A 23889-nucleotide genomic window follows, 5' to 3' on the forward strand; every position below is an offset into this window, starting at 1 on the left:
CCAATTAACTTCTCACAAAACTTCCCCATTTACAGAAGCGAGAGATGGCTGACATCAGGGCATGTGGTATCTGGTGCATGGCTCTTCTTAAATCTGCACTGATGTGGGTGCTTGTATCTGTCATTCCGCTTCACTTGGTGTGTGAACTTCCTTTTATGTTAAGGGAAGGGAACCATTAAAATGCCATGATAGATTTCCTGTCTTCTCATTTTCAACCTTGCAGACAGGATTTCCATTATTGGGCCATCTACCAATGGTATCTTCCAGCACCTTCCTCTTCTGGTGGCTGCGACGGAGACCTGGAGAAGGCATGTGGGGTTATTATCAACACCGTTCTGGATTCCTCACAAAGGTACTCTGTGTCATGACCTGCGTTTCTGCAGTAGCAATGGTTCTGCTAATGACCTTGCTGGCCAGGAGTTGTGAGCTTGGGCCCTGTGAAAAGTGATTCCCTTCTCACAGGTCTGGCTGGCGGTGAAAGCTGGGAGGTGGCTCCGCATGACTCACTGGTCTTTGCATAAGAGTCTTGCTTTAGGTGACAGAGGTCTGGGGCTGAAGTCACAGATAGTCCCTCGTCTGTCTGTCTTTTTTTTTAAGTTGAATTTGTATTCAGATTTGTTTGGCCAGACAAGCATCAGTGCCCCTGAGGAAGTGGCTGAAGCTGGAAAATAAGGAGGGAGGGTTAGAGGAGAGTTGCTGTCTCACCTACAGCTTATTTAAGGAACATTAATGTTAGAGCTTTATGTTCATCTGAAGCCATTTGACTTTATTTGAATTGCATTACCCTCCTGGGCTAACAGGGTTAGTTACCTGCTGTGTCTCTTAATTTCAGGTTGGACCTGGGTAGCTGTGGCCAATTGAAGACGTCGGTCAATCCTGATATTCTCTGCAAGCTGCAGGTGATTTCAGATTTTGATGTGTATCTGTACATTCAATCCTTGGATTTGACCAGTCAATGTATTTTCTAATACCTCAGTGTATGTAAGGCTGACGTTCAGGTCTCAGATGCAAGCAGTGGCATGGAGATTGAGAGAGAGAGATTTTTCTTATCGATCTTTGTATTACTTTAGAGAAACATAGAGGGTTTGAATACCAACCAGTGTGTAGCCCTGACAAAGACTGTTTTCCTCCCCCTGACCTCCTCCCTGTTTAGGAGATGGTTCTGGAGCTGCGCTGTAGGCGAAAGCTGCTTTCTGGCTGCATGGATGCCCAGAGACACTTCCTGTTTGAAATTCTGCAGGAAAGGCTGAAAGACAGAAAAACCGGCTCTGCTTTGGGCGAGCAGTTGTGGAGGCAGCAGGAGCTGCTGCAGCACAGGAGGTAAATGCGGTGTGGATGGCTGGGAATACCTTGAACAAAACTGCCGTTCAGAGCAATTACGCTGTGTACCTGCCAGTGGGGTGGCCAGCCCTCTGACTCCGCAGCAAGTGAAAATGACATTAAATGTGATGGTGGAAGAGAGATTTATTCCCTGATACCCACATGACTTAGCTGCTTTTCAGTGTGCCACCTTGGGCTACGAGTTGCCCCTGCCAGTAGGCTGGATTTCAAAGACTACACATCTTCACAGACTCTGTTTACAGCCAGCGACACTCTTAATGCAACCACTTGTGTTAACCGTTGTTAAATTACTCTATTTGCTACTGTAAATCTAGGTGTGCATTTCCATTTTTGAGCCATTGATAGTATCTTGGTGGTGTGCGTATTTCATTGAAATGCAGGTTCTTTTCTGGGCAACTGGAAAAATTCCTGGTGCAGTTTCTGTCAACGCATTTGAAACCCCTCACACGTGACATACTCCCAAACTCCCCTGAATATCAAAGGCACGTGCCCTGAGTGTGGAGTCTGAGTTCTTGGCGGTAACCTCAATTTTGTTTTTGTTCCTCCCTGCCGAAGGATTCTGGTGGGGCTCCCTGCATCCGCTCTGATCGTGACACGTCAAAAAGGAAAGAAAACAATGTTGGACTGTGAAGACTTTTTTCATTTTGTAAACTCGGAGCTGGTACGTGTCGTTTGCCAAATGGTAATTTCTTGTTGGTAAATGCTCTAGATAAAGGCCTTAAACTTGGGTTTAGGACAGGAGTTAAAATGCAGCCAAACCTGAGACAAACTTAGCCTATATCAGAGTGTTGGGAGGTTCAACTCTTGCTTAAGACTTTCCAACCCCTAGCTCTGCCCCCTTGGCACTGTCTGCTGTAGGATGACGTTTGGGTTCATTCATTGGGAATTGTGGTGGCATTTTATGCTACGGAGCGAGAATCCTTGGGAAATAGTTTAGGCAGAACTGGGGTGGGGGCGGCCAGCATGTCAGTGGCAGGAACTGGGTGTGCACAGTCCACGGGTAAAATCACCACAAGGCGATCACCAGGTAGTGGCTTGGCTGGTTCTGGAGCAGTAGGAGTGTTCTTTCTTGTTGTGTTGTTCATGACATTTATGTCTCTGGTACACACACAAGCAGCAGCCTTGGGGGTGCTGTCTCTTGTGGGGATACGTCCTTCTGTGCCACCTTCTCTGCATTTGTTGACAGTGGGTTAGAGAAAACATGCAATATTCCTGTGGAGGCCTAGAAGTAGGGGACTGAGCATGAGCTCTTCTCCAATTTCTCTGGTATATCAGGGCGTTAAATTAATTTGCTGTGTGTAGGGTGAGATTCTGCTCATCCTCCTGTGTTATGTACACTAGGAAACATTCAGAAACACCCCTGCAGCTTCCTGGGGCAGATCGTTTGACTTACAGGTCCCCCAGAGCGCTGTTCTGTGCTCTGAGGACAGTTATTGTTTCTACTTATTCATCCTGACTGATGGCCTTTCCAAGCCCTCCCGCACAGCCAGAAACCTCCATTCATTCCAGGGCTGTTCATCAAACTGCCTCTGCCATCTCCAACACGTGGCGAGCAGCGCTGCCTGATGTGCTTTCCGGTGCTGGGACTGTGAAGCACCACTGAGGCAGTGCTGTGGCTTTATACAGAAATCAAGTTTTTGCATTCTGAACTGATACTCAGGATCCCGCAGGATGTTTGTGTGCTGTCTGAGTCCCTTTGTGCCAGACACCCAAAAAAAATAATCATAATTCAAAAGGGAAGGAATGATTTATTTATTTTTTTCTCTCCTTGTCTTCCCGTAGAAGAACGTCTGTTCCAGAGGGTACGCACTCTCCTACGACATCACCGCTCACTTCTTCAGGGTAACTGCTGCTTTTGTCATTCTGATCTAGCCAGAATATGTCTTTCTTTACCAGGATACCTGACTATATGCTATTCTTAGCGATGAGATGTGCCACTTGTACCCTTGTTTTGAGAATCCTTGGTGTAAATTCCAAAAAGAGCAGCAGTAATTCAGGAAAGTGAAGTACCAGGAGGAAGTAGTGGGAGAGGTGAATTTTAATACAATGCAGCAAAGCTGGCAGGGGAGGGAGAAGCTGTTGGGCAAACGCTTCTTTTGCTGAGCCATGCTGACCCCTACAGTTATCTTTGATTAGTTTACACATGACTTGGTGAGGTACTTCAAAGCAGCAAGGACGTATGTGTGTTGTCATCTTGTAATTTATCCTCTTCCAGGGCCTGCTTAGTGCCAGCTTGGACTGTGAGGAATCAGCAGAAGGGGTCAATGATGTTCTAACAGCGTGTCAAACCAAATGTCCCATTCTGCTTTTCTCCGCAGCGGTAACTGCTCATATTTTCTCTTTAGAGTGCTAGATGAAAATTCAGTATCGGTTCAGAGCGTTTGTTTTAAACTTAATTTAATGTAAACTGTGAAGTGTGAGGGTAGTAATTCTTAATGCCTTTGGAAAATCGCAGTGGCTTAGTACCCTTGATATTGCTGCGTGCCCAGAGCTGGGCACTCAGCCTTGTTTTTGGAGTGTCACTATAAAAGCGGAACAGAGGCTGTTTAAGAGTGAGAAGCTGGGAGGGTTCTCTTGGTTTCAGATGCGCTATGGGGGGGGGGCGCTGGTTGTTACATGCCAAGCAACCAAAAAGTCCATAAAGCACAGATTTTTTTTTTTTTTTTCTCCTATGCGTAACTCTTCATGCACTGTTTTGCATGGGGTTACATGTTTTTGTTGCATGTGATAAGCACATGCATCCCCTTGGAGGAACAGCTGAGTTTTGAGCTCCTTTATAGAGGGAGCAGAGCAGAGGTCCTGCTAGAGGGGTTTCAGGGCACCGTGGTCTGAACACGGTCACAAATGATCCTCTTTGCATTTCCAGGATGTGGAAATTCCCATGTTTATTATGTGTGTATGTACAACTTGGACTTTTTCATTAAGGGGGGAAAAAAAAACCCTTTCTCTGAGTACCTGGCTGAGATAGAATGCATACCTGCCTGCAGACAGCTACTAACTACACCACCACTAACGCTGCTGGTTTCCATCTTTCTTCCTAGCTCTGGTGGCTGAGGCTGGAGCCAGTACTTTGCTCTCAGTGGAAGAGACTCTTTGGAGCTCCGCTTGCAGAAGAACTGGAAAGACTGAGGGAATGGCAGTCCTCGGCTACCAGGTATGTGTGAGGAATCGAGCATGGATCTGCAAGCAGGAGAACCTGCTTTTTGAGGCATCAGCGCCCAGGAGGCCTGTTCCATGAGGCAGGCTGGGTTTCAGCTGGCAGTATGAAATGCTAATGTGGACTGAGGCTTGTAGGACAGCTATATACAGATTCCTTTGCAGAGTTTAAACTCAAAATGGGTCATTATAATTATTTAGTCTGGCCTTCTGTGTAATATGGGTCAGAGTGTTTCACCATAAGGAAAAGAGAATCTTTTTAGAGGAGACTGGAAGGCAGTCCTTGTTAGACAAACACTGGAAATAGCCTTTAGCAAGCACAGTGTTGAGTCATTCACTCAAGCTGCCGCACCCTTTGCTCCCCGGATTTGGTGAATCTCTGGTCTCCTGAAGCTACTGACTGCTTCTCTCTTGTATGCTTCCTTCTTTACCTGTTGTTACACTGTCTTGTTCAGCATCTTGCAACTTTTCTCCAAAAACTGGGCATTTAGTATAAGAATCTCCTTGTAGGTTATTACAGGTAATGATCACATGCTCCTGTAGTAGAGTATACAGTTAACTACCTGTCCAACGTCTAATAAAAGAGACTTGGGATTCCTGCTGTCTGTTTCTAGACTTTATTTTTTTTTTAAACTGTCTCCACGTAGCATCCAGCTGATGGAGGGAAAAAAAAATATTGGAGAGAATAATTTATTTTTTTCCTGGTCCCAGTCACAAAGTTACACCCTTTGCCCAAGTCCCTGATTTCCTCCTCATTCACTGCTGTGAATTTTTTTGCCTTCTCTTCCTCCAAAAGCATGACATGCTGGTTTTGTTTTCTAGCTTCCTTTCTTCAGGAGTGGTTTTCCCTCTCTCTGGCTCTCCTTGGATTTCGGCTGCCTTCCTCCATTGTACTTTTCGACAGCAACCACCGTGCGGACGAGAGAGAAACGCACTGAAGAGGCTGGGGGCCGACAAAGAGCAGGCAAGACGACACATTTTAAATATCTGCTGTTCCCCACACTTGAAAACTGGAAGTAGAATGTCTTTAACTGAGAAACGGTTGTCCTGAGACACAGCTGTATCCCTGGTAAACCCTGTTGTGAAATCTTGCTGGTGGCTAGTTGATAAAATGTAGCTGTAAATTACCAGTTGCTAAATACTTGTCCTAGAGGCTAAGTTGTTCCAAACTTAAACTTTTAACTCAGATACTGGCTCCTCTGCAAAGTCAGGGAGGATTATTAAATGGCTGCTTTAAAAACTGAAGCTGGAGAGAGTGCTACAGAGATTGAGAGCTCAATCCATGGCATGCCAGGATCACCTCTGCCTCTGACAAAAGAGCAGTCCTTGTGGATTTTAGCTCAGGCAACTTGGCTGGGAGGTTAAGGAGATGCAGGAAGTTTGTGAAACAGCCAGGAGTGCGGGCATTTTAAGGGCTCCGGGAAGACGTGCTGGGAATCCCAGGAACAGACCTCCTGAGGGTTTTACCAAGTCTGTTCCAGGAAATGCCTCCTCCATTTCGCCATGCTCGGTGCCCTCCGTGCATGGGAATTCTCCGAAGGGCCCTGCTGAGGAGGAAGCTGGGCTCCTGCCCGGCAGTTCTGTCTGTTGGTCTTCCAGGGAACAGTCGAGACCAGAGCTCGGTGTGGGAAGTGTCTGTGTGCTGAGACATTCACAGTAAAGTTTTGAAGCGGAACCTATGCCTTACTATTTACTCTTAAGTTTTATTGCTCCGGGCAGCAGTTACGGTAGCAGCTCCTCTTGTTATGGGATTGATTCCTCCACTATTTATACTGGTCTAGAGCCAAAAGCTGCTAGTCAGAAACCAGGGTCACTGAGTTGATATGAGCATTTAGTACATATGGAGTAACAGTGGCTTTCACCTCAAAAATCTGCCCTGAGACAGGAGGAAGATGCCAGGAAGGGATGTGGTAGGGATCCAGAAACACGATAGCAAGCGTAGGTCAGGGCAGGATTACGATGCACTTGCTGAGATTGGAGGCTGCACAGCATCTGCTGGTGGCATGCTGGCTGTGGACCAACATTAGCTCTCCTCCAGGTTTACACCTGTGGTAGCTTGTTCAGTTTTCCCTGTGTTTTCCCTGTATTTGGGAGAAGTTGTTATCTGATGATCTTGCTTTGAGAACAGTGAATTCACTGTGGAATTTATGCTTAGAAGCAATGAAGGATGTCAGTTCTGTGTCTTTGTGTCTTTGTGTGTGTGTGACTTTGTGTCCAGTTTTGGGCACCCCAATACAAGAGAGATATCGAGGTGCTGGAACGAGTGCAGAGGAGGGCAACAAAGCTGGTGAAGGGCCTGGAGAATAAATCTTATGAAGAGTGGTTGAAGGAGCTGGGACTGTTTAGTATGAGGAAGAGGAGGCTGAGGGGAGACGTCATCACTCTCTACAACTACTTGAAAGGACACTGTAGAGAGGTTGGTGCTGGTCTCTTCGCACAGGTAACTAATGACAGAACAAGAGGGAGTGGCTTCAAGCTCCAACAGGGTAGGTTTAGACTGAACATTAGGAAAGAATTTTTCACAGAAAGAGTGGTCGGGCATTGGAATAGGCTGCCCAGGGAGGTGGTTGAGTCACCATCCCTGGATGTGTTTAAGAGACGTTTAGATGTGGTGTTGGGGGATATGATATAGGGGAGAACTTTGTAGTGTAGATGGTTGGACTCGATGATCCCAAGGGTCTCTTCCAACCTGGATGATTCTATGATTCTGTGATTCTATGTCAGGTTGCAGACTGTCTTCTTCAAACCTGCTGCCTTCACCTGGAAGGAACAGCAGTACTTGTAGTTCATCCAGGTCCATCCTGGGAACGTACTTGGTGAAATGTTATTTCCTGATTGGAAAAGTGCAAGTTCTGAGTCACCACTGCAGCCAGAACTAACAGGCAGTCTCTTTTCCTTGCAGCTTCTTGTTTCTTTGCTGTTCTTCTCGCTCATGGATCTCATCTCATCAAAAATAGCACCAAAGGTAAATTCAGCCCCAAGGGAATTCTCATGACACTAAACGTGTCTGATCTGCTTGGTTTGCTGCCTAAAAATGCTTTGTACTGGTACTGTGAAGGCTGGTAGCTTGTTCTGCCAGAAGGAAGGGATCAGCAACATCCCAGACAGAGCCTACTGAAAGCCCTTCTGTTCCGATCAGATTAAACCTGTATTTTCCTGTAACTGACGTTATCTCCCCTTTCACTACAGTAGCTTTTATTTATCTTCCTGAATGGCTTACTATTTTCAGTTCCCTGTTCAGAATTTACACCTCCCAGGTAGTGCAGGAACCTCATATCTCTCTCTTGGCTTTTATGTAGCATTTTACATTTGTTAAATAATGTTTTTCCCCAAGGCTGGAAACGTTCGTATTATTTCACAGGAGAAGAGGTCCCCAACATGGAGGAACACTGGTTTCCAGATGATTTAATGCTATTAAATGAAGGAGCAAAGATGACAAGTTTCTTCCAGCAGCTGTCTGCCCTAAGCCACCTCCTGTCTGTGAATGCTCGTTTCTGTCCCTTTGCTGCCTTCTCAGCTTTGAAGTGCAGCCATTTGTGTAGTCACCGAACAGATGGGATCGGGGGAGCAGATTCAAGTTCAAAATAATCATCTGGTCTCATAGTCTGTCTTTGGGAGAGCACGGAGGAAGAGTCATTGAGGAAAGAAACATCTTGAGCAAAGAGATCTGGGAGGTTGTTCCAAGTAAAATGAGTAATGCAAAAAAAAAAAAAAACCAACCCACAACTCAAACCAATCCTAAGATGTGCTGTCACTGGAAAGGTTAGAGGGGGAAAAAAACCTGCTCTAGGGAGCTTCGGTGCAGGACATGCGGTGGCTTCTGTGCTGAGCACTGCTGGGAAAGAGCCGGTTGCTCATTGAGACCACTTCCCCCTCTCCCACAAATCACTCTCATCTGAGCCCCGTCGTGGCCCGGTTTGGTGATGAAGACACCGCATTACCCCATGCCTGATTCCCAGGCAAGGGGAAAGCCTTGGGCTAAAGGTCCTTTAACAGAGCACTTCATGTACACAGTCTCTCAGGAGGGGGTTCCTTTCTGCTTTGATGGAACTAAAGCCTAAGACCTAGAACTAGACCTGTCCTTTCTGACTACCAGGAAGGAGTGGATTTTCAGACGTCTCTGGAATGGTCCCTGGAGATCTTGCGATGCCTGGAAGACAGGGGCATGTCCTGGTCACTTCTCTTCCATTCAGCAGAGAAAGGTGAGCGAGTCCTGCCTCCAAGGGGTGGGAAGGCGAGGTTCAGTGCTGGACAGGCACGTCCCATCTCTTTAATTAATAAGAGTGCCTGTAAGAAGGAACTGATGGCCCTTTGTATGCAGCAAAAAAACCCACACTTGAGTAAAAGCTGAGAACATTCTGCTTCTACCCTGCAGTACGGTGACCCAGCTGATGATCAGGAACAACTGAAACTCAGTACTGTTCCCTCTGGAAGAGAGAGCCTTGGAGGGGACAGTGTTCTCTCAGAGGTCCCCACACCCAAGCACTAACGTTTATTGTGGGCTGGAAGGAAACTGCAGGCCCTGTGTTGCTGTAGAAGTATGGAAGGTGGCATGAGGACCACTAAAGATGTTTAGTGCTTCTCTCTGGCTGTTGCAGATTCCAGAAAATACTGTGTCCTGCGCAGCGCAGCCTCAGACCGTCACATCCGGCTCTTGCCTGTTGCATTCTACAGGTAAGGTCCTGCTGGGCTCAGAAGGGAGGTGTTCCTGAGGGGGACGTGGCTGATGGTTTGCAGGTACAGCAGCTGGTGCAGAGGTTAACTGCTGCTGGCCTGTGGGTGAGCTGAGCCCTTGCCTTAGCTGTGCAGGAGAGAATACTTCATCATGGCAGGGTTGCTATTTAATAAGCCCCGTATCTTTTGCTAGAAGTTTCCCTTCAGCTTTGTTTTCCAAACAGGGGTGTCCCTGGCTGCCCTCCTGCAGCGAGGTGGCCCTCCATGCAACGGGACAGTGGCAGGAGCACCAGCTGCGTTTGCTATGTGTCTTTCTGTGTTTGAGTCTACCATGGAACCAGTGCTAACCAGGCACGGTGTGTGACCTCCTCTAGCCTCACCCCTTGCTTTCACCACGAGCTGCTCACCAGGGAGCAGACCTTCCTCTACGTGGCGATCGATTTGTACATCCAGCTGCTTCGGCTCTTTGTGGAAGGGAAAGACCTGCCGCAGCCTGACCAGGCCAGGCAAGACCCAGACCCTGCAGAACACGTGAGTGAAGCTCCATCTCTCTTTTTTTTTTTCCTCTTGTAACGGGAATCCTAGTCTTTATCCCTTCCCCTGCCACTTGCAGTAGCCCTCTTTGCTGTACGAGCAGAGGTAGCGTGTGTGGCTGCCTTTGCAGGCAGTCAGCTCGCTCGCACCCTGGGGCTGAGAAGTTGCTGGTGCTGCTGTCCTGCTGCTGCCGGAAACCTGAGCTGCCTCCCTGCACTTCCACAGAACCTCGGGGTGGATGTAGTCATGGATACAATGATCTGTGTAACCTGTGAATAGCCCCTAGGTGCTGTGTAGGGGTTCCTGGTTCACTTTTGAAGAAAGTGGCATTGTGCTTGGTCTTGATCAGCCATGTCTCTTCTCCGTATCCTCCAGGGGGATCCCTTGGAGGTGATCTCTACGGCCCGGCGGTTCCTGCTTGGTGCGGTCCCGCGATGCCCTGCGCAAAGCTTTGGAAACATACAACCAGTGAGTTGAGATTTTTTCCTTTTCCCCCGGTATGTGAGAGCTGGGAGTGCCGCTTCTGTAGCCTTTCCCGGGCGCTGATCCTGGACTGGTGCTGCTGAACCTGACCCAGGCTGCGTTTCAGTGAGACATTTGGGAGCGGTGGAGGACACCTGCTGCTCAATCAGCGCTATAGCCATGTCCTTCCTCTCCATCTTTCTCAGCAACATTAAACGCTGCCCTCACGCAATCTCGCTCCCACTGTGTGCTTAATGCTTGGTCTTGGGGGGAAATACCCAGCACAGCTAAATGGCAAGTGCTGGAAGCTTCCCACAAGCATTTTGTTGTCAGCCAGGAGACTGTTATTTCTGCATGAGTCGGCAGCAGCTTCCCTCTCCTCTACCTCTGCTTTGCTGAGAAACAGCAAAATGATGCAGTGTTGCTGTAACTCGCTTTGTGGCGGCACAAGCAGGTCTAATACTGGCTGTTTGCCCTCTCCCCAGCTACTGGCCTCCTGTGAAGAACTTGACCCAGAGCTGGGAGCCACCCTCCTGCACTTCTCAAGTCCCGCCACGGCCATGGAGCTGGACGAAGAGCTGGTCCTGTTCTGAGCGACAGGCACCGGCACAGCAGGCTGAGCAGAACATCCTCACCCCAGATAAGGTGCCACCTCTCTCACCAGCACCCTTTCTTTCAAATTACGTTGTAAATAATTTATTACAAGCATAACCATGAAGCTCTTGTTACAATAAAAAGTAGGTTACAAATTTTTTTCAGTTTAGACTTGCTTTGGAAATCATAATTATTTTTTTTTTTTCTTTTTCAAAACAAAATGTCTGCTTAAAGTTGTTCCACTGTCCTGCGTACCCATACAGCCACCTGAGGGCACTTCTGTACAGGTAGTGGCTTGTGCGGGCGGGGAACAGTTGCGGCCAACTCTGTTTCTACAACTGTGTGCATGGGGAGAAGGAGGGACCACAAAGGGGTGCTGCCGAACATCCATTCCCCTGGGATTAGACAGACTCTTAGTACAACACTGCTGAATCAGACGTGAGCATGGAGAATCACAGCATGATAACAAGCTTTTTCTGCGCAAGCTGAAGCTAATTCCACTGAGTTCTTTGGGAGACTAAAACGTAGATTAAAAATCTCCACTTCTGCCGTATGGTTTCTACAGGGCTGGACTGGGGAAGCGTCCCCGTCCCCCTCAGGTGGGCTCCTGCTGTGCAGTCACTTCTGGCTTTACTGCCTGGCTTTCTGAAGTCCCTGAAGTATTTAGGAGGAGAATGGGCTCTGGCTCCAGTGGCTTGGCTTTGTCCTGAGTCTGGGTCAGAGGGTGCACCATGGACATGTGGACATTAAGGTTATGGGCCTTCTCGAAGCGTTTCCCACACTGGTCGCAGGCAAACTCCAGCTCTGTCTCAGCTTTGTGTTTGGTCATGTGGTACTTGAGCGACGCTCGCTGTCTGCACTGGAAACCACAGATTTCACACCTGCAAGGCAAAGCAGGGGCTTAGGACTGAACCTGAGGCCACAGCTGTGGCGTTCGCTATTTGTCACACAGAGTAAGCCCACAAGAAGACAACCACAGCCTCAGAGCTCCTTCCTCACAGCATCTCCTACAACTACCCTGGTCATGCAACACAATTCTCCTCCTCAGGCCTGCAGCTCAGCGCTGGTAGCCGAGCATTCAACAGGAGTTAGAAGGAGGCACAAGACTTGCTCAGCAACAAAAAGCTCTGGAGCTGGAGCACATGTTGTGGATGAACATTTGAAGTGATTCAGCCAGGACACTGCCAGCTACAGGAAGGGTTTGTACCATGGACTTACTCTATGCTAAGGATAGCAATCGTGAGAGCTCAGCAGAACCTCACTATCCCTTCTCTTAGCTATGAACAGATGGTTGGTGTGCACTTACTGGAGGGGCTTTGCTCCTGAGTGCCGCATCTGATGGACCGAGAGGTGTTTGCGTTGCTTAAAGGTCTGCCCACATTCATCACAGATATAATTACGTACCTCTGCAATGGAAAGAGGGAGAGAGTCATCGATTCTGCTCATTTCTTAGTACATGAAATGCATCCACACAGCTGCCCACGCTCACTGGTGGAGTCTGAATTCCTCCCCCTGCCTCACATCCCCCGCGTGATGGCTTGTTCCAGGTTTACAGGCAAGGCAAACAGTTCTACACCCCGCACACAGTTTTGTCACGGCACCTACAAGCTTTGTGCAGCGAATCCTTGGGTGTTTGTAACACCTGTCGCGAGCAGAGCCTGCTGGGACACACCTGTATGAATGAGCTTCACGTGACGCTGCAGGTACCGGTCAATCATGAACACCTTGTTGCAGCCAGGATGAGGACAGGGCCTCTCCCGAACCTCCTCATGGTGCTCCTTGATGTGTTTCTGTAAAAAAAGGACAGAAATTCTACCATTGATCGTCTAGTGGTGATCAGGGCTGCATCCTCCCCAGTGGAAAAGGGAGAGAGAATAACGAGACCCCATCTTGGCAGGCTCACACATCAGCGCTGCTGCACTGTGAAAAACCAGAGACTTGCATCCAAATCTCTCCCTGGCAGCAGGGCTTTCACAGGACACAGCAAAGCTTGTTCCAAGGGCTGCTGCCGAGCCAGCGGCAGATTTCCAGAACAGCAGGAGCACGCGGAGCCAGAGCAGCTCCTGTTGCTTACAGGAGCACAGAAAAAGGCCTGTGACTGCTTTGTTGAGGCACTTGCCGCCTCCTGCGGAGCTGGGCAGTGAATTAAATCTGTCACAGATCCTCTCCTCATGCGGAAACTGCTCTGTAACACCCAAAGCTATAGGTTTGGGACAGGAGCAAACCCCAAACTCACCTTCATGCCATCTGCCCCTCTGTAGACAGCCGTGCATCCCTGGTAAGGACACTTGTAAATGGTGGGCAGCTCCTCCCTGCAAAGCAGAGGCCTGCCGTCAGCCAGCGTGCCAGGCGTGGGGGTGCTGCCCAGCCCCCGCCTGCTCCTTGTTACCTTTCACATTTGATTTTTTTTTTCCAGCCTGGCTTAGGCCCCGGCTTCTTCCTTATTTTGGGCTCTTCTGCCTTCTTTGCTTCTTTGCTGTCGCTTTTCTTGCTAGAAACCCTTCAAGAAGGAGCAAGGCAGAAGGAGAGTGCTTTAATACTCCCATGTTGGGTTTTAGTCCTCCCACCTCATCGTCCCCGAGTGCTACACCTGGTGTGACGGCTTAGCCTGATGCTTGACCTGGCAAAGACGGAGCACACGTACATCAAGTACACGTGCGCCGAGCTGCGGTAATTAGCGCTGGGCCTGGGGAAAACGAACATGGACCAACTTCAACCTAATGGGGAGGGAGCCTGGGGAACACAGGTGCTGGGGCAGCGCTGTGAGCCCCAGGCAGGGATGCGGAGGGAACTGAGGCCATAAAGGAAAGCGATGGTGTTGGCCCAGCTGAGTCCAGCCCGACACAAGCACAGGGGAGGTGGGTACCAGCCCTCCCGCTCGTCTACAGAGAGCTCTGCTAACCACATCGCAAGCCCCTTACTTCTTTTCGGGGTAAGGCTCGAAGGAGTCATCTGAAGATTGCATGTTTCTCTTCTCATTTTCATCGTCGCTCAGGAAGTCCCTTGAGAGAGAGAAGGTGCCTGTTACTGACACAGCAGCGGGCTGGGACTGCAGCACCCGCGTCTGCAGCAGCAGCAATTCACGTTCTTCGCTCCCAGTGCATTCATCTCACCCACAGCGCGGCAGCCAACGCTCCATGTGTTCTCCTCCCCCGTCATCTCCCCAAGCAAAAACACAGCCCCGGTGAACACAGCAAATAGCAAAATCGGGTCCTTTCAGGACTAGATCTCTGTTAAGAATAACTGAACCACTCTCAGAAGAACAAAAAAATGGCTGTTACTGAGAAGATCTATTCATTGTTGAGGGACGTTGCCACTGCTTTCTACGCTAGGAGAAGTAATTTTGTAGATCACGAATGTAATATAATTGTCTGGCGCGGGTTAATTAAGCTGCACGTCATTCCGTATTTCCTCATACGTAGCAGCCACATAGGTTTTGGTTTTTCTTTTGCCGCCTTTTAAGCCGTAAGCCATAAGAGAAGCAATTAATTCTGAAGGCAGGAAACAGGCAATAAATTGTTGTGGCACTTTTAACGTGACAGCTGGCAGATTTAGCTGACACTGAACTCGGCCATTTGGTACTTTAGACTCAGAGTGTTACTCAGACTCAGTTATCAGTTATTTACAAGCCTCCCTTTAAATACCTACATTTGAAGGACTTAGCCAATTCTTTGATCGTAAAGACTGCTAAGCTGCCAGTGTCTCTCCCACTCCTGCTTCCCATTTCATCGCTCCCCCTGTGAGCAAAGGGGGTGATTTCTCCCTTCCCACCGCTCTTCTGGATCCCCATCCCCGGAGCAGCGGTGAAGGGAAATCGCTCCGAGGCTGGAGCAGCGATACCCAGATCCAAGCAACCCCCCACTGCCCCCTGCGTGGTTCCTTCCCCAGAGCAGAGGAGGGCAATGGAACAGGACCAGGTTTGCTGGAAGCAGCCAACACACACAGAGAGAACACGCATGTGCAAACCCCCCCCTGCAGCAGAGGCGGCGAGGAGGGGAGTTCGGCACGTCAGCGGCATGAGCTTCATCACAGCCACGGCAGAGCCACCACTCTGCCACCTCTGATGCCAGTTCCAAGGGGCCTCGAGGGCCAGGTCACTCGTGGAGAAAGAGCTCTCCAAGGTGGGTCATTTCATACTCGCAAAGAAGACATTAAGGCTATTTTAAACCCACTCTTCTCTCACCCCTCAGAAAGGTCACTGAACTCGTCTTTTACCCGCTCATCCGACGTTGCAGACAGAACCTGCTTCCCACTCAACTGTCCTAGGGAATGAAGGAGAACACGGTGCGTTACAAGGAAAAGCAGCAAAAAACAAGCTAGCGGAGAGAGCTGCCGAGAAGGAACCCACCACTCCAGGTTCATTCAGTGTGACTCACACCACATGAAAATATGTGCTACACAAGTTAATGATTATTTAGACCAAAAGCCTTGTCTCCCGTGCTCGGGAGAGCCTTTACCCTGCGGTTCCCACAAGCATCTTTTGGTTTCCCCCATGACACCTGCTCCATAACTGACAGACTTGTCCCCAAGTGAGTCCCAGCTGCCATCCTGCTTTCCAGCAGTGGACATCTGCCTTGGCTGTCAGAGTTAAACACAGCCCGACTTCTGAAACTCAAAATCGGTGTTAATGCCTCTCTCCTGGAAGTGGCCTTTGGGGGGAGCTCAGCAGTAATCCCACATTAACTCAGCCCAACAACAAGCCCACCTGGCAACTTTCCTTTGTGGACAGAAGGGGCTCCTGCTGTTGGCATCACCTACAGCCGCAGTGGGGCCGGGGAAACCCTTCCTTGCTGGAATATGGACAGGGTTTGGATTGAGCAGAAAAAAATATCTGGCAAACGTGCTGCTGGAGAACCAGTGACTGTTCTACACCGCTTGACAGGCACATGTGCCCTGGCAAGAGCAAGGCAGCAGGATCTCGCCAGCCAGGAGCAGCAATGGCTGAAGCAATGGCCAAATCTCGCCCCTCCATCCAAGGGGGGAATAGCGCACAGCGCAAGGAGACCGGCTCTTTTTGTGATGCGGTCGGCTGAAGCTGTGCTCCCTCTTCCCTTTGGCAAGGTTCAGTGTCCCCAACCAGAGGTAATTCTCTGGGCAACCAGCACTCCCCAGCTGGGGTCTGCGTCATCCCTGGGGAGCAGCAGTCCCCCAGGAGGGGGTCCAGCCCCACCATTGCTCCCTGGGCCCACTCTCCAGCTTTTTGCCCTTTCCCAGAGGCCTGGGGGGAGGTCGGAAGGCAAATCCCTTACCTGTGGCACTGCTCAATGGCGACACAGGCTGCGGCAGGGCTTTCTCCTGTAAGGAGGCCGGGCTGTCCAGTTGTGAGTGAGATGAATCCCTGTTCTGCGGCAGCTCATTCTCCTCGTTCAGTGGCACCGATGTGGTCCCTTTGTTTGTGGGCTGCTGGCAAGGAGTTGTCCTTACTGGTGCATGCTGGGGCTTGGGAGCAGAAACAGCCTCGGTATTGTCTGCCCCGTTGTCAGTCAAGCGCTGCGCCGTGCTCTTGTTCCACTCCCGTTTGACGGACAAGGCGTTGTCGACAAGCACTGTGCTACAGTCCGAATCCGTATCCATGACGTAGTCGTGCCCGTCCCCGCAGCCCCAGACGGCGCGGATGATGCCGCAGTACTCGGAAGAGAGCACGCTCTGCAGGCTGGGCACCGACGGGCAGCTCCCGGCGTGTGCGTGTGCCCAGGTCACCAGGCTGTGCAGGCACTGGGGGCTGGAGGTGATCAGGTCGACTGTCGGAGGGGAGAGGCAGCAGGCGCAGAGTCAGTCCCCAGGGCCAGTGAAGGGTACAGCCAGCCACAGGGAGGGACAGAGAGGGACCTGCCCCACCTCGGGGAGGGGACAGCGCTGTGGACCCACTCTTGCACTGCATTTCTGCATCAGAAGGCAGGTGGGAAACACCCTAAAGGTGCTGCACCCAGATGGGCTGGGGCAGGGGCAGTCCCATCGACTGCCAATATAATGAATGTTACAGCTAAAAGTGTATTTCACAGCTGAAAGTGTATTTCCAATTGCCCCCAGTGTCTGACAGTGGCTGGCACAGGCCAGGCACTGCCACCTAAACCCACTCTGCCCACTCTTCGTACTCTCCACGTGAGCCTGCGCCTGTTCAGCTCAGCTCGGGGAGGCTGGTGCCAGCGAGGGTCCTCCTGGGGAGGGAGGAGGGGGAACCCTAACCAGCCAGAGCCGGGCACCGTCCCTGTGCCAAGGGATGCGGGAACCACCCTGCCAAGTAGTCATTCCTCGGCACCCATAAAACCCAGCCCGTCATTGATGGTATCACAGAAAGAAAAGGGAAGAGCTCCAGGAGCAGGCACTCACCCAGGCAGGAGGCACCTCCTTCTGCACCCGGCTGGGCCTGGGCCGCGCCGCTCCTGCAAAAGCCAGAACAGCACGGTGGGGTCTCGGGGGGTTACGGAGGGACCGCGCGCCAACAGACGGCAATTGACTACTCCCGGTAACTCCCGGAAAGAAAGAAACGCCACGTACTTTCCTTTCGACTTCACATGGCCCGTGGGAGACGCGTTCACCCTCTGGATGAACGTCCTGAGGACGCTGCGGCATTTGTAGAACTGGGCATGGCATTTCTTGCAGACGAACTGGGGGAGCGCGGGGTCCTGCCGCACCGCCACGCCGACCAGCCGCTGGAAGTCGGTGAAGAAGACCTGATCCACGCGGCGCTGCTTCTCTGAGTTCTCCCCCATCACAGGCACCTTCCCGAAAGCATTGCGCAGGCTCCTGGAGGAGAACTTCCCGTGGCAGAGGCGACAATACCCGGTGCTCAAGGCTCTGCCAATTCCTGCCAGAGAAGGATGGGACACAGCTGTTGGGATCCTACAGCCCTGAAGGATCCAGCGTGCTGGAAGGTGTTCCCCTTCCCTTGATCCGGGCTGCCTCCGAAGCCCTGGCTTCAGCACAAGCACAGAAAAGCCGGGCAGGAAGAGAGAGACCTTCCCCGTGACCCTCCCCAGCAGATCACGGCACCGCTCCACAACCGACTGACCCTAAAATCGGCCTTTCTGGCCCCAATGCCCCAGCGGAGGAACCTCCTCCCGGCTGCGGCGTTGCTCAGGGCTTGCTCACACGCGTTTGCGCTTTTGCCAACGCTGTCCCTTGGCTTAAGTAGTTCTTCTCCCTCCCCAGTGTTTATCTCCAAAGTATTTATAGCTGGCGGCGGTGTCCCTCGGCCGCTGTGAGCCTGAGCCACCCCAGCTCTCGCAGCCCCTTTGAGACACCCCGATTCTCGGCCACCCTGGAGCGAGGCAGGGAGCTGGGGACACGGGGAGCTGGGGACACTCAGCTCCCCAGGGGAGTCCCCAGGGAACTGGGGAGGGACACGGGGAGCTGCCGCACCTCGAGGTGGGGATTGAAGCCGACCCAAGAGCAGCGGGGCAAGGATGCAAACCACGTCTCCGGCTCCCAGTTCACCGACTGCACCGCTCTCCCGCCCCATCCCCTGGCATCCCTGCTCCGCGCAGCACGGCTCCGTCCCTCCGCTGGGCCCTGACCGCCTGCCGGCGCGGGGAAAAATCCACGACACCGGCCTCTGCCGGGCCCCGATGCCACCCAGCTCTGCCCTAAACCCTCCGGTCGCCCACCCGGGGATGGGGCAGGGTCTTGCCTGCAGCCCCCCCCCCAGCCATCGCCAAAACCACACCACAGCGACTCGGGGTCCCGCTGCACACCGGAGAGGGGAGGGGACAGAGGCGGTGGAGGGCAGCGCTTTGCCGTTAGAGAGACCCGACTTTGAGCCGTTTGACCATCAAACTTATCTCCCGCTCCCAGCCACACCGGCAGCGCAGCGCTGGGCTACCGGCCGCCTCCAAAGCGGGGCCAGACACCGGCGGAGCCCCCGAGGGCGGAGGGAAGGCGAGCTCCCGACCGACCGCCCTCCCCTTGTCGTGCTGCCCTCCCCCGTTCCTCGCTATTTACCGGCACCGGCAGCCCCAACTCTGTAGGGGTGAAGCCCAAACCAGCAAACCCAGGCCCCGGGGGCACGGCGTCCCGGGAACGGCGGTCTGCTCCCGGGCAGAGCCCCGGGGCGCCGGGGGAGAAGCGGCGGCGGGACCCGGCCCTGTCAGCCCTCACGCCCGCCGGGACCCGCGCACCCACCCGCGCCCTGTCCCGCTGGCCGGCCGGCCCCCGGGGCTTCACCGGGCCTGCCCTGCCCGCGGCCCCGCCTCCCCCCCCCGGGCCTCACCTGCCTCCGGGGCCCCGCCGAGGGCGGCGGGCCGTGTCCAGGCGGCCGCCGCCGCCGGGGCCCACCCCGCGGGGTGTTCGGGCCGCCCCGCCGCCTCCGCCGCCTCGGTCCCGCGGGCCGCCGTGCCGGGCCGCCGCCGGGGCTCGGGGGCCGCCGCGCCGGGACCGCCCGCGGCCGCCAGGAACCGGCCCCGCCGATCGCGCTTCATCGCCGCCGCCGCGGGCCCGGCCCGGCCCGCCCCGCCCCGCCCGGCGCAGCGCCCCCTGCCGGCCGGGAGGACCCCGCCGCCGGTCCGGCCCCGCCGCGCTCCCCCGGCGCCGCGGCCCGATCGCGCCGTTCCGGGCGGCGGCCGCCATGGCCGCGGCGGGCGGCGACGGGGCCGGGGGGCCAGGGGGGGCCGGGCCGGGCCGGGCCCTGCAGAGCGCCATGAGGGCGGCCAGCGGCGCCCTGGAGATGGATAGCGCCGGGCGGCCGCGGGTGAGCGCGGGGCGGGGCGGGACCCCCGAGCCCAGCTTCCCCTTTGCCCCCCCCCCTCCCCAGCCCTGGGAACAGCGAGGTCTCGCCGAGGATACCGGGTCCGCCCCCCACCCTGGGCAGGCTGCGGGGTCTGGGGGTCCCCGCCCTGCCCGGAGCCCTGACAGCCCCGGGATCCTGCCCCCTCCCCCCCCCCCCCCCCCAGCGGAGCCTGGCATCCCCCGGCAGAGGGCCCCGAGGGTGGCGGGGGTCGCACCGGTGCTGCGGTCACCCCGGACACCTGGCGGGGCTGGGGCTGCCGGTGGGTCCGGGGGCTGTGTCTCATCTCCCCCTCTCTGGCAGGAGGCCTACGTGGAGTACCTGAAGAGCATCACCCTCATCGCCCAGGCCCTGCAGGAGGAGGCGGCAGCGACAGGTGGGGCACGACCCCCGGCCCCCCCCCCCCCCATGCCGGTGGGCACCGGGGTGGGTGTCCTGCGGGTGAGCCTAACACCCTGCCCCTCCCCACAGACGGCAGCGAGGGGGTCACCCCCGACACCCCGAAGATGCTGAAGCTCGCGGAGCAGTGCCTGGAGAGAGTCAAGTCCATCGCAGCGGCGCTGGGTGAGCGAGGGGTTGTGGGGACCCACTTGGGGGTCCCAAGGACAAGCTGGTGTGGGGGGGGTGCAGCTGACCTGTCCTTCCCTCCCCAGGGAAAACCCAGACAAGACCAGCCACACAAGAGCGGAGCGGGGGCCCTGCTCCCCTCCCCAGGCACCGCCGGGTCTTCTCGGATGAAGGGGGAAAGCTCTCGCCCTTCCTGCCACCGGAGATCTTCCAGAAGCTGCAGATCGCTGAGGCGCAGAGCGCACGGAAGTATGTGGGCTTGGACATGGGGGGGCTGACGTCTGCCCCGCTCTACCGGGGTCCCGGGGAGGTGGGGGGCATGGCAGGGAAGGGGCCCTGGGTAGTGTCGCTGTGCCTTGTGGTGGGTGCTGAGGGCTGGTTCCCAGTAGGGAGCTGACGCCGCTGGAGGAGGCATCTCTGCAGAACCAGAAGCTGAAGGCTGCCTACGAGGCACGAGTGGCGCGGCTGAACCCCAACCAGGCCCTGCAGAAGACCTCCTTGGCAAGTGGGGAACCTGGCTGGGTGGGAGGGGAAGGGGTCCCTGCGGTGCCTGGGGGACACCCTGCCGCACCGCTGGCACACTGGTGGCTGTGGGCTTTGGGTAGGTGTCCCCAACACGCTGCCTCCTTTACAGACGCTGTCCCTGCAGCGGCAGATGATGGAGAACCTGGTGATCGCCAAAGCCCGGGAGGAGACTGTATCCTTCCCAGTGGGGGAGAGCTCTGAGGGCCAGCCCCACGGCCGTGCCGGGCTCTGGCAGAGCCCCACGGCTCCCAGCCCCATACGCCACTGCCTGTGCCCTGTCCCTGGGCTGCACCGATCCCACCGGGTTCTGGGGTCCTGGTCCTGTCCTGCTACCAGCTGATTGGGAGGATGGAGGTGGGAGAAGGGCTGATCCCAGCCCCTGGGCTGCTGTGGCTGTGCCGGGGCAGCGGGTTGTGCCGGGGCGGTGGGCAAGCAGTGCTGGCTGGGTGACACGGTGGTGACAGGGGCTCTGGAGCCTTAACTCTGCCGTGACCCAGCTGCAGCGGAAAATGGAGGAGCGGCGGCTGCGGCTGCAGGAGGCTGCCAACAGGTGAGCAGGAATGTCACAGCGGGGACCATGGGGCCACCCTGGCAGGTGCCCTCACCCTGGACCATTGCATCCCCAGGAGGTTCTCCAGCAGCGTGGCCCTCACCCCTGAGGAGCAGGAGCAGAGAGCCCTCTACGCCGCCATCCTCGAGTATGAGCAGGACCATGTGAGTACACGCCAGAGGCTGCTGCCGTGGGTGCCGTGGGGCAGGGGACCGTGCTGTGGGTGCAGGATGCTTGCTGTCCTTGGGTGATGTGGGGCAAGAGGCCTTGACACCCTTGGGTGCTGCTGGGGCAGGGTGCTGTGCTGTCCTCAGGCACCGTGGGGGCGGGACACCATGCTGTGGGGCAGGATGCCATGCCATGGGGCAGAGTGCTGTGCCATCCCTACTGACCAGCCATGGACACTCCCCAGGACTGGCCGCGGCAGTGGAAGGCCAGGCTGAAGCGGAGCCCGACAGACCTCTCCCTGGTGTCGGGGCTCTTCTCCTGCCTCCTCAGGTAGCGCTGGGGTGGGCGAGGGCCCTGCTTGGAGCGAGGGGGCCGCGGCCACTTGCCGGTGCCCCCTGCCCACCCCTTCCTCTGCTTCTAGCTTCCCTGATCACCCCATCGCCCAGCTCCTGCGGCAGCTGCAGTGTGCGGTGTACACCCGCCTCTACCCAGCCGTCAGCCAGGGCACTGCTGATGCCCCCCCTGCCTCCCCCACTGGCCTATCCTTCCTCTCGCTGGACGCGGGGGGCTCACTGCCCTCCGAGCCGGGGGGCCGCCGGCTCCGAGCCTCCCGCAGCCTCCACTGCATGTTCTCGGTGCCCGAGCACGGCCCGGCCGGGCTGCGGCACAGCCTGTCCAGCACACCCCTCGCCGACGGTGGCCCCGGCACCCCAAGCGTGGTGGCAGCAGGCCCCCAGACCCCCCGGGAGAGCTCCTTCGAGGACCTGGAGCGGTTCCTGGCATCGCCTGAGGGCTGGGCTCCCGGGGAGCCCCCGGCCAACCCTCGGCAGGAGGCAACGCTGTCGGAGCAGCTGAAGGGCATCGTGCGGGACATCCACAACGCCATCGGTGAGGGATGGCTTCCGGGGTCGGGGGGATGTGGGGGCTTGGAGGGGTCTCTCCAAGAGGGGAGGGGACCTCCTATACCCCATTATCTTAGCTGGGGTGGACCCAGGGTGCAGGGTGGGGAGGATGGGGGGGGTCTCGCAGGCGCCTCTGAGCGTGCTGTGTAACTTGTCCCTTCCCAGACAGGCTGTTGTCCCTGACGCTGCTGGCCTTCGAGGGGCTGAACACCGCCGCTGGCAAGGACCAGTGCCTGGCCTGCCTGGAGGAGGCCTTCTTCCCCCCGCTCTGGGCACCGCTGCTGGCCCTCTACAGGTACCGCAGCCCCGGGGCCGGGCTCCCCGCCGCCCCCCTGGCCCCCTGCCTGGCACCCTCTCACCTCTCTGCCTGCAGGAGCGTGCACCGGCCCCGCGAGGCAGCCCTGGCCCGCAGCATGGAGCGGCACCGGCACGCCGGCCCCGCAGACATGGGGCTGTCCTCCCGCCTCTTCCCCCCAGCCCTCGGCTGCCCCGCGTACGGCTCCGCCATCGAGGACCTGCGCCTCATCCCGCTGGAGACCTGTCCCCGCAGGAAGCTGGAGTGCATCGGTGCGTGGCTGGGGTGGGGGGGGGGGCGTCCAGGATGGCAGAGGGGTCCGGGGGGATGGCGGGGTGACCCTCAGCGCCCGCTCTGTGCTGCAGTGCGAGCCCTGCGTGGAATCTGCGAGTGTGCCGAGGAGTACTGCGGCGCCCGGGATGGCCGGACCCCCGCCTCCGCCGCCATGTGAGTGCGGGGGGCAGCCAGCCCCCCATGGCCAGGCAGAGCAGATCCGGGGACCGTGACGGGGAGCGGGGTGCTCGCCCCTCCTGCTCTCGGGGTGCAGGTGTGGGGCTGGCGGTTCGCGGTGCTGGTGTGGCTGACGGTTCCCTCTGGTGGCAGCGGGGCAGACGACCTGCTGCCCATCCTGTCCTACGTGGTGCTGCAGACGGGGCTGCCCCAGCTGCTCTCCGAGTGCGCCGCCATGGAGGAGTTCATCCACGAGGGGTAGGAACCCAGGGGGGTGACGGGACAGGTGGGGTGGGGGTACTGTCCCCTGTCTCGGGACAGGGCTGCTGGGGCTGGAGGCGTGGGGAGGAGGAGCTGGGTGGGAGCCGTGGCACTTGTGGGCGCAGGGCTGTGACGGTGTCCCGGCTGTGACGGTGTGATGGCCGTGGTGATGTGGCCGTGGCAGCGTCCCAGCCATGACGGTGTGGTGGCTGTGGCGGTGTTCTGGCTGTGGTGGTTGTGGCGGTGTTCTGGCTATGGCAGTGTGGTGGCTGTGGCGGTGTCCTTGCTGTGGCAGTACGGTGGTGCCGATGGTGTCCTGGCTGTGGCCGTGTCCTGGATATAGCAGTGATGGTGCAGCGGCTGTAGTAGTGTTGCAGCCGTGGCAGCGTCCCGCTGTGGCGGTGTGGTGGCCGTGGCGGTGTGGGTGGTGGCCGTGGCGGTGTCTCGGCTGTGACAGTGTGGTGGCAGTGGCACTGTGCGTTGCAGGTACCTGATCGGGGAGGAGGGGTACTGCCTGACATCCCTGCAGAGCGCCCTGTCCTACGTGGAGTCCCTGCAGTGAGGAGGCGGTACCGGGGCGGGGGGGGGGATCCTCCCCCACCACCCCGGCCCACAGGCAGGTGCTGCTTCCCCCCCCCCCCCCCATCCCCGGTCCCCGTGGGCCGGGACCGGCTGAGCCCCCCCGCCA

At 55.9% G+C, this 23889-nt stretch overlaps 3 protein-coding genes across 4 annotated transcripts in view; 2 read left to right on the plus strand and 1 right to left on the minus strand.

The window, feature by feature from the left end:
- FANCA (FA complementation group A) overlaps window positions 1-10760 on the plus strand; it is a 37530-nt gene extending 26770 nt beyond the window's left edge. For both annotated transcript variants that reach the window (XM_074157958.1, XM_074157959.1), the window contains exons 30-43: window positions 224-352; window positions 833-899; window positions 1154-1320; window positions 1897-2002; window positions 3124-3183; window positions 3557-3661; window positions 4383-4495; window positions 5320-5461; window positions 7400-7462; window positions 8594-8699; window positions 9096-9171; window positions 9546-9672; window positions 10081-10173; window positions 10653-10760. In XM_074157958.1, the coding sequence (XP_074014059.1) occupies window positions 224-352; window positions 833-899; window positions 1154-1320; window positions 1897-2002; window positions 3124-3183; window positions 3557-3661; window positions 4383-4495; window positions 5320-5461; window positions 7400-7462; window positions 8594-8699; window positions 9096-9171; window positions 9546-9672; window positions 10081-10173; window positions 10653-10760 (1462 nt within the window). The remainder of the gene's footprint in view (window positions 1-223; window positions 353-832; window positions 900-1153; window positions 1321-1896; window positions 2003-3123; window positions 3184-3556; window positions 3662-4382; window positions 4496-5319; window positions 5462-7399; window positions 7463-8593; window positions 8700-9095; window positions 9172-9545; window positions 9673-10080; window positions 10174-10652) is intronic.
- An 83-nt stretch (window positions 10761-10843) lies between these two features.
- Window positions 10844-19178, minus strand: ZNF276 (zinc finger protein 276). The gene is made up of 11 exons (XM_074158003.1): window positions 18971-19178; window positions 17260-17569; window positions 17092-17144; window positions 16011-16502; window positions 14945-15023; window positions 13683-13763; window positions 13151-13261; window positions 12998-13073; window positions 12434-12551; window positions 12068-12167; window positions 10844-11642 (listed from the first exon to the last, which is right to left on the minus strand). Exons 1-11 carry the CDS (start codon window positions 19176-19178, stop codon window positions 11357-11359), a joined length of 1914 nt encoding a protein of 637 aa, XP_074014104.1. The 3' UTR covers window positions 10844-11356.
- Window positions 19179-19324: 146 nt separating this feature from the next.
- VPS9D1 (VPS9 domain containing 1) lies at window positions 19325-23763 on the plus strand. The gene is made up of 15 exons (XM_074158090.1): window positions 19325-19447; window positions 19787-19859; window positions 19955-20047; window positions 20137-20299; window positions 20440-20551; window positions 20685-20747; window positions 21073-21125; window positions 21202-21289; window positions 21538-21623; window positions 21715-22181; window positions 22361-22490; window positions 22569-22762; window positions 22856-22937; window positions 23094-23198; window positions 23688-23763. Exons 1-15 carry the CDS (start codon window positions 19325-19327, stop codon window positions 23761-23763), a joined length of 1908 nt encoding a protein of 635 aa, XP_074014191.1.
- Window positions 23764-23889: the final 126 nt, after the last annotated feature.

This window comes from Numenius arquata, chromosome 13 (genome assembly GCF_964106895.1).
Source record: "Numenius arquata chromosome 13, bNumArq3.hap1.1, whole genome shotgun sequence".
NCBI classification, from domain to species: domain Eukaryota; kingdom Metazoa; phylum Chordata; class Aves; order Charadriiformes; family Scolopacidae; genus Numenius; species Numenius arquata.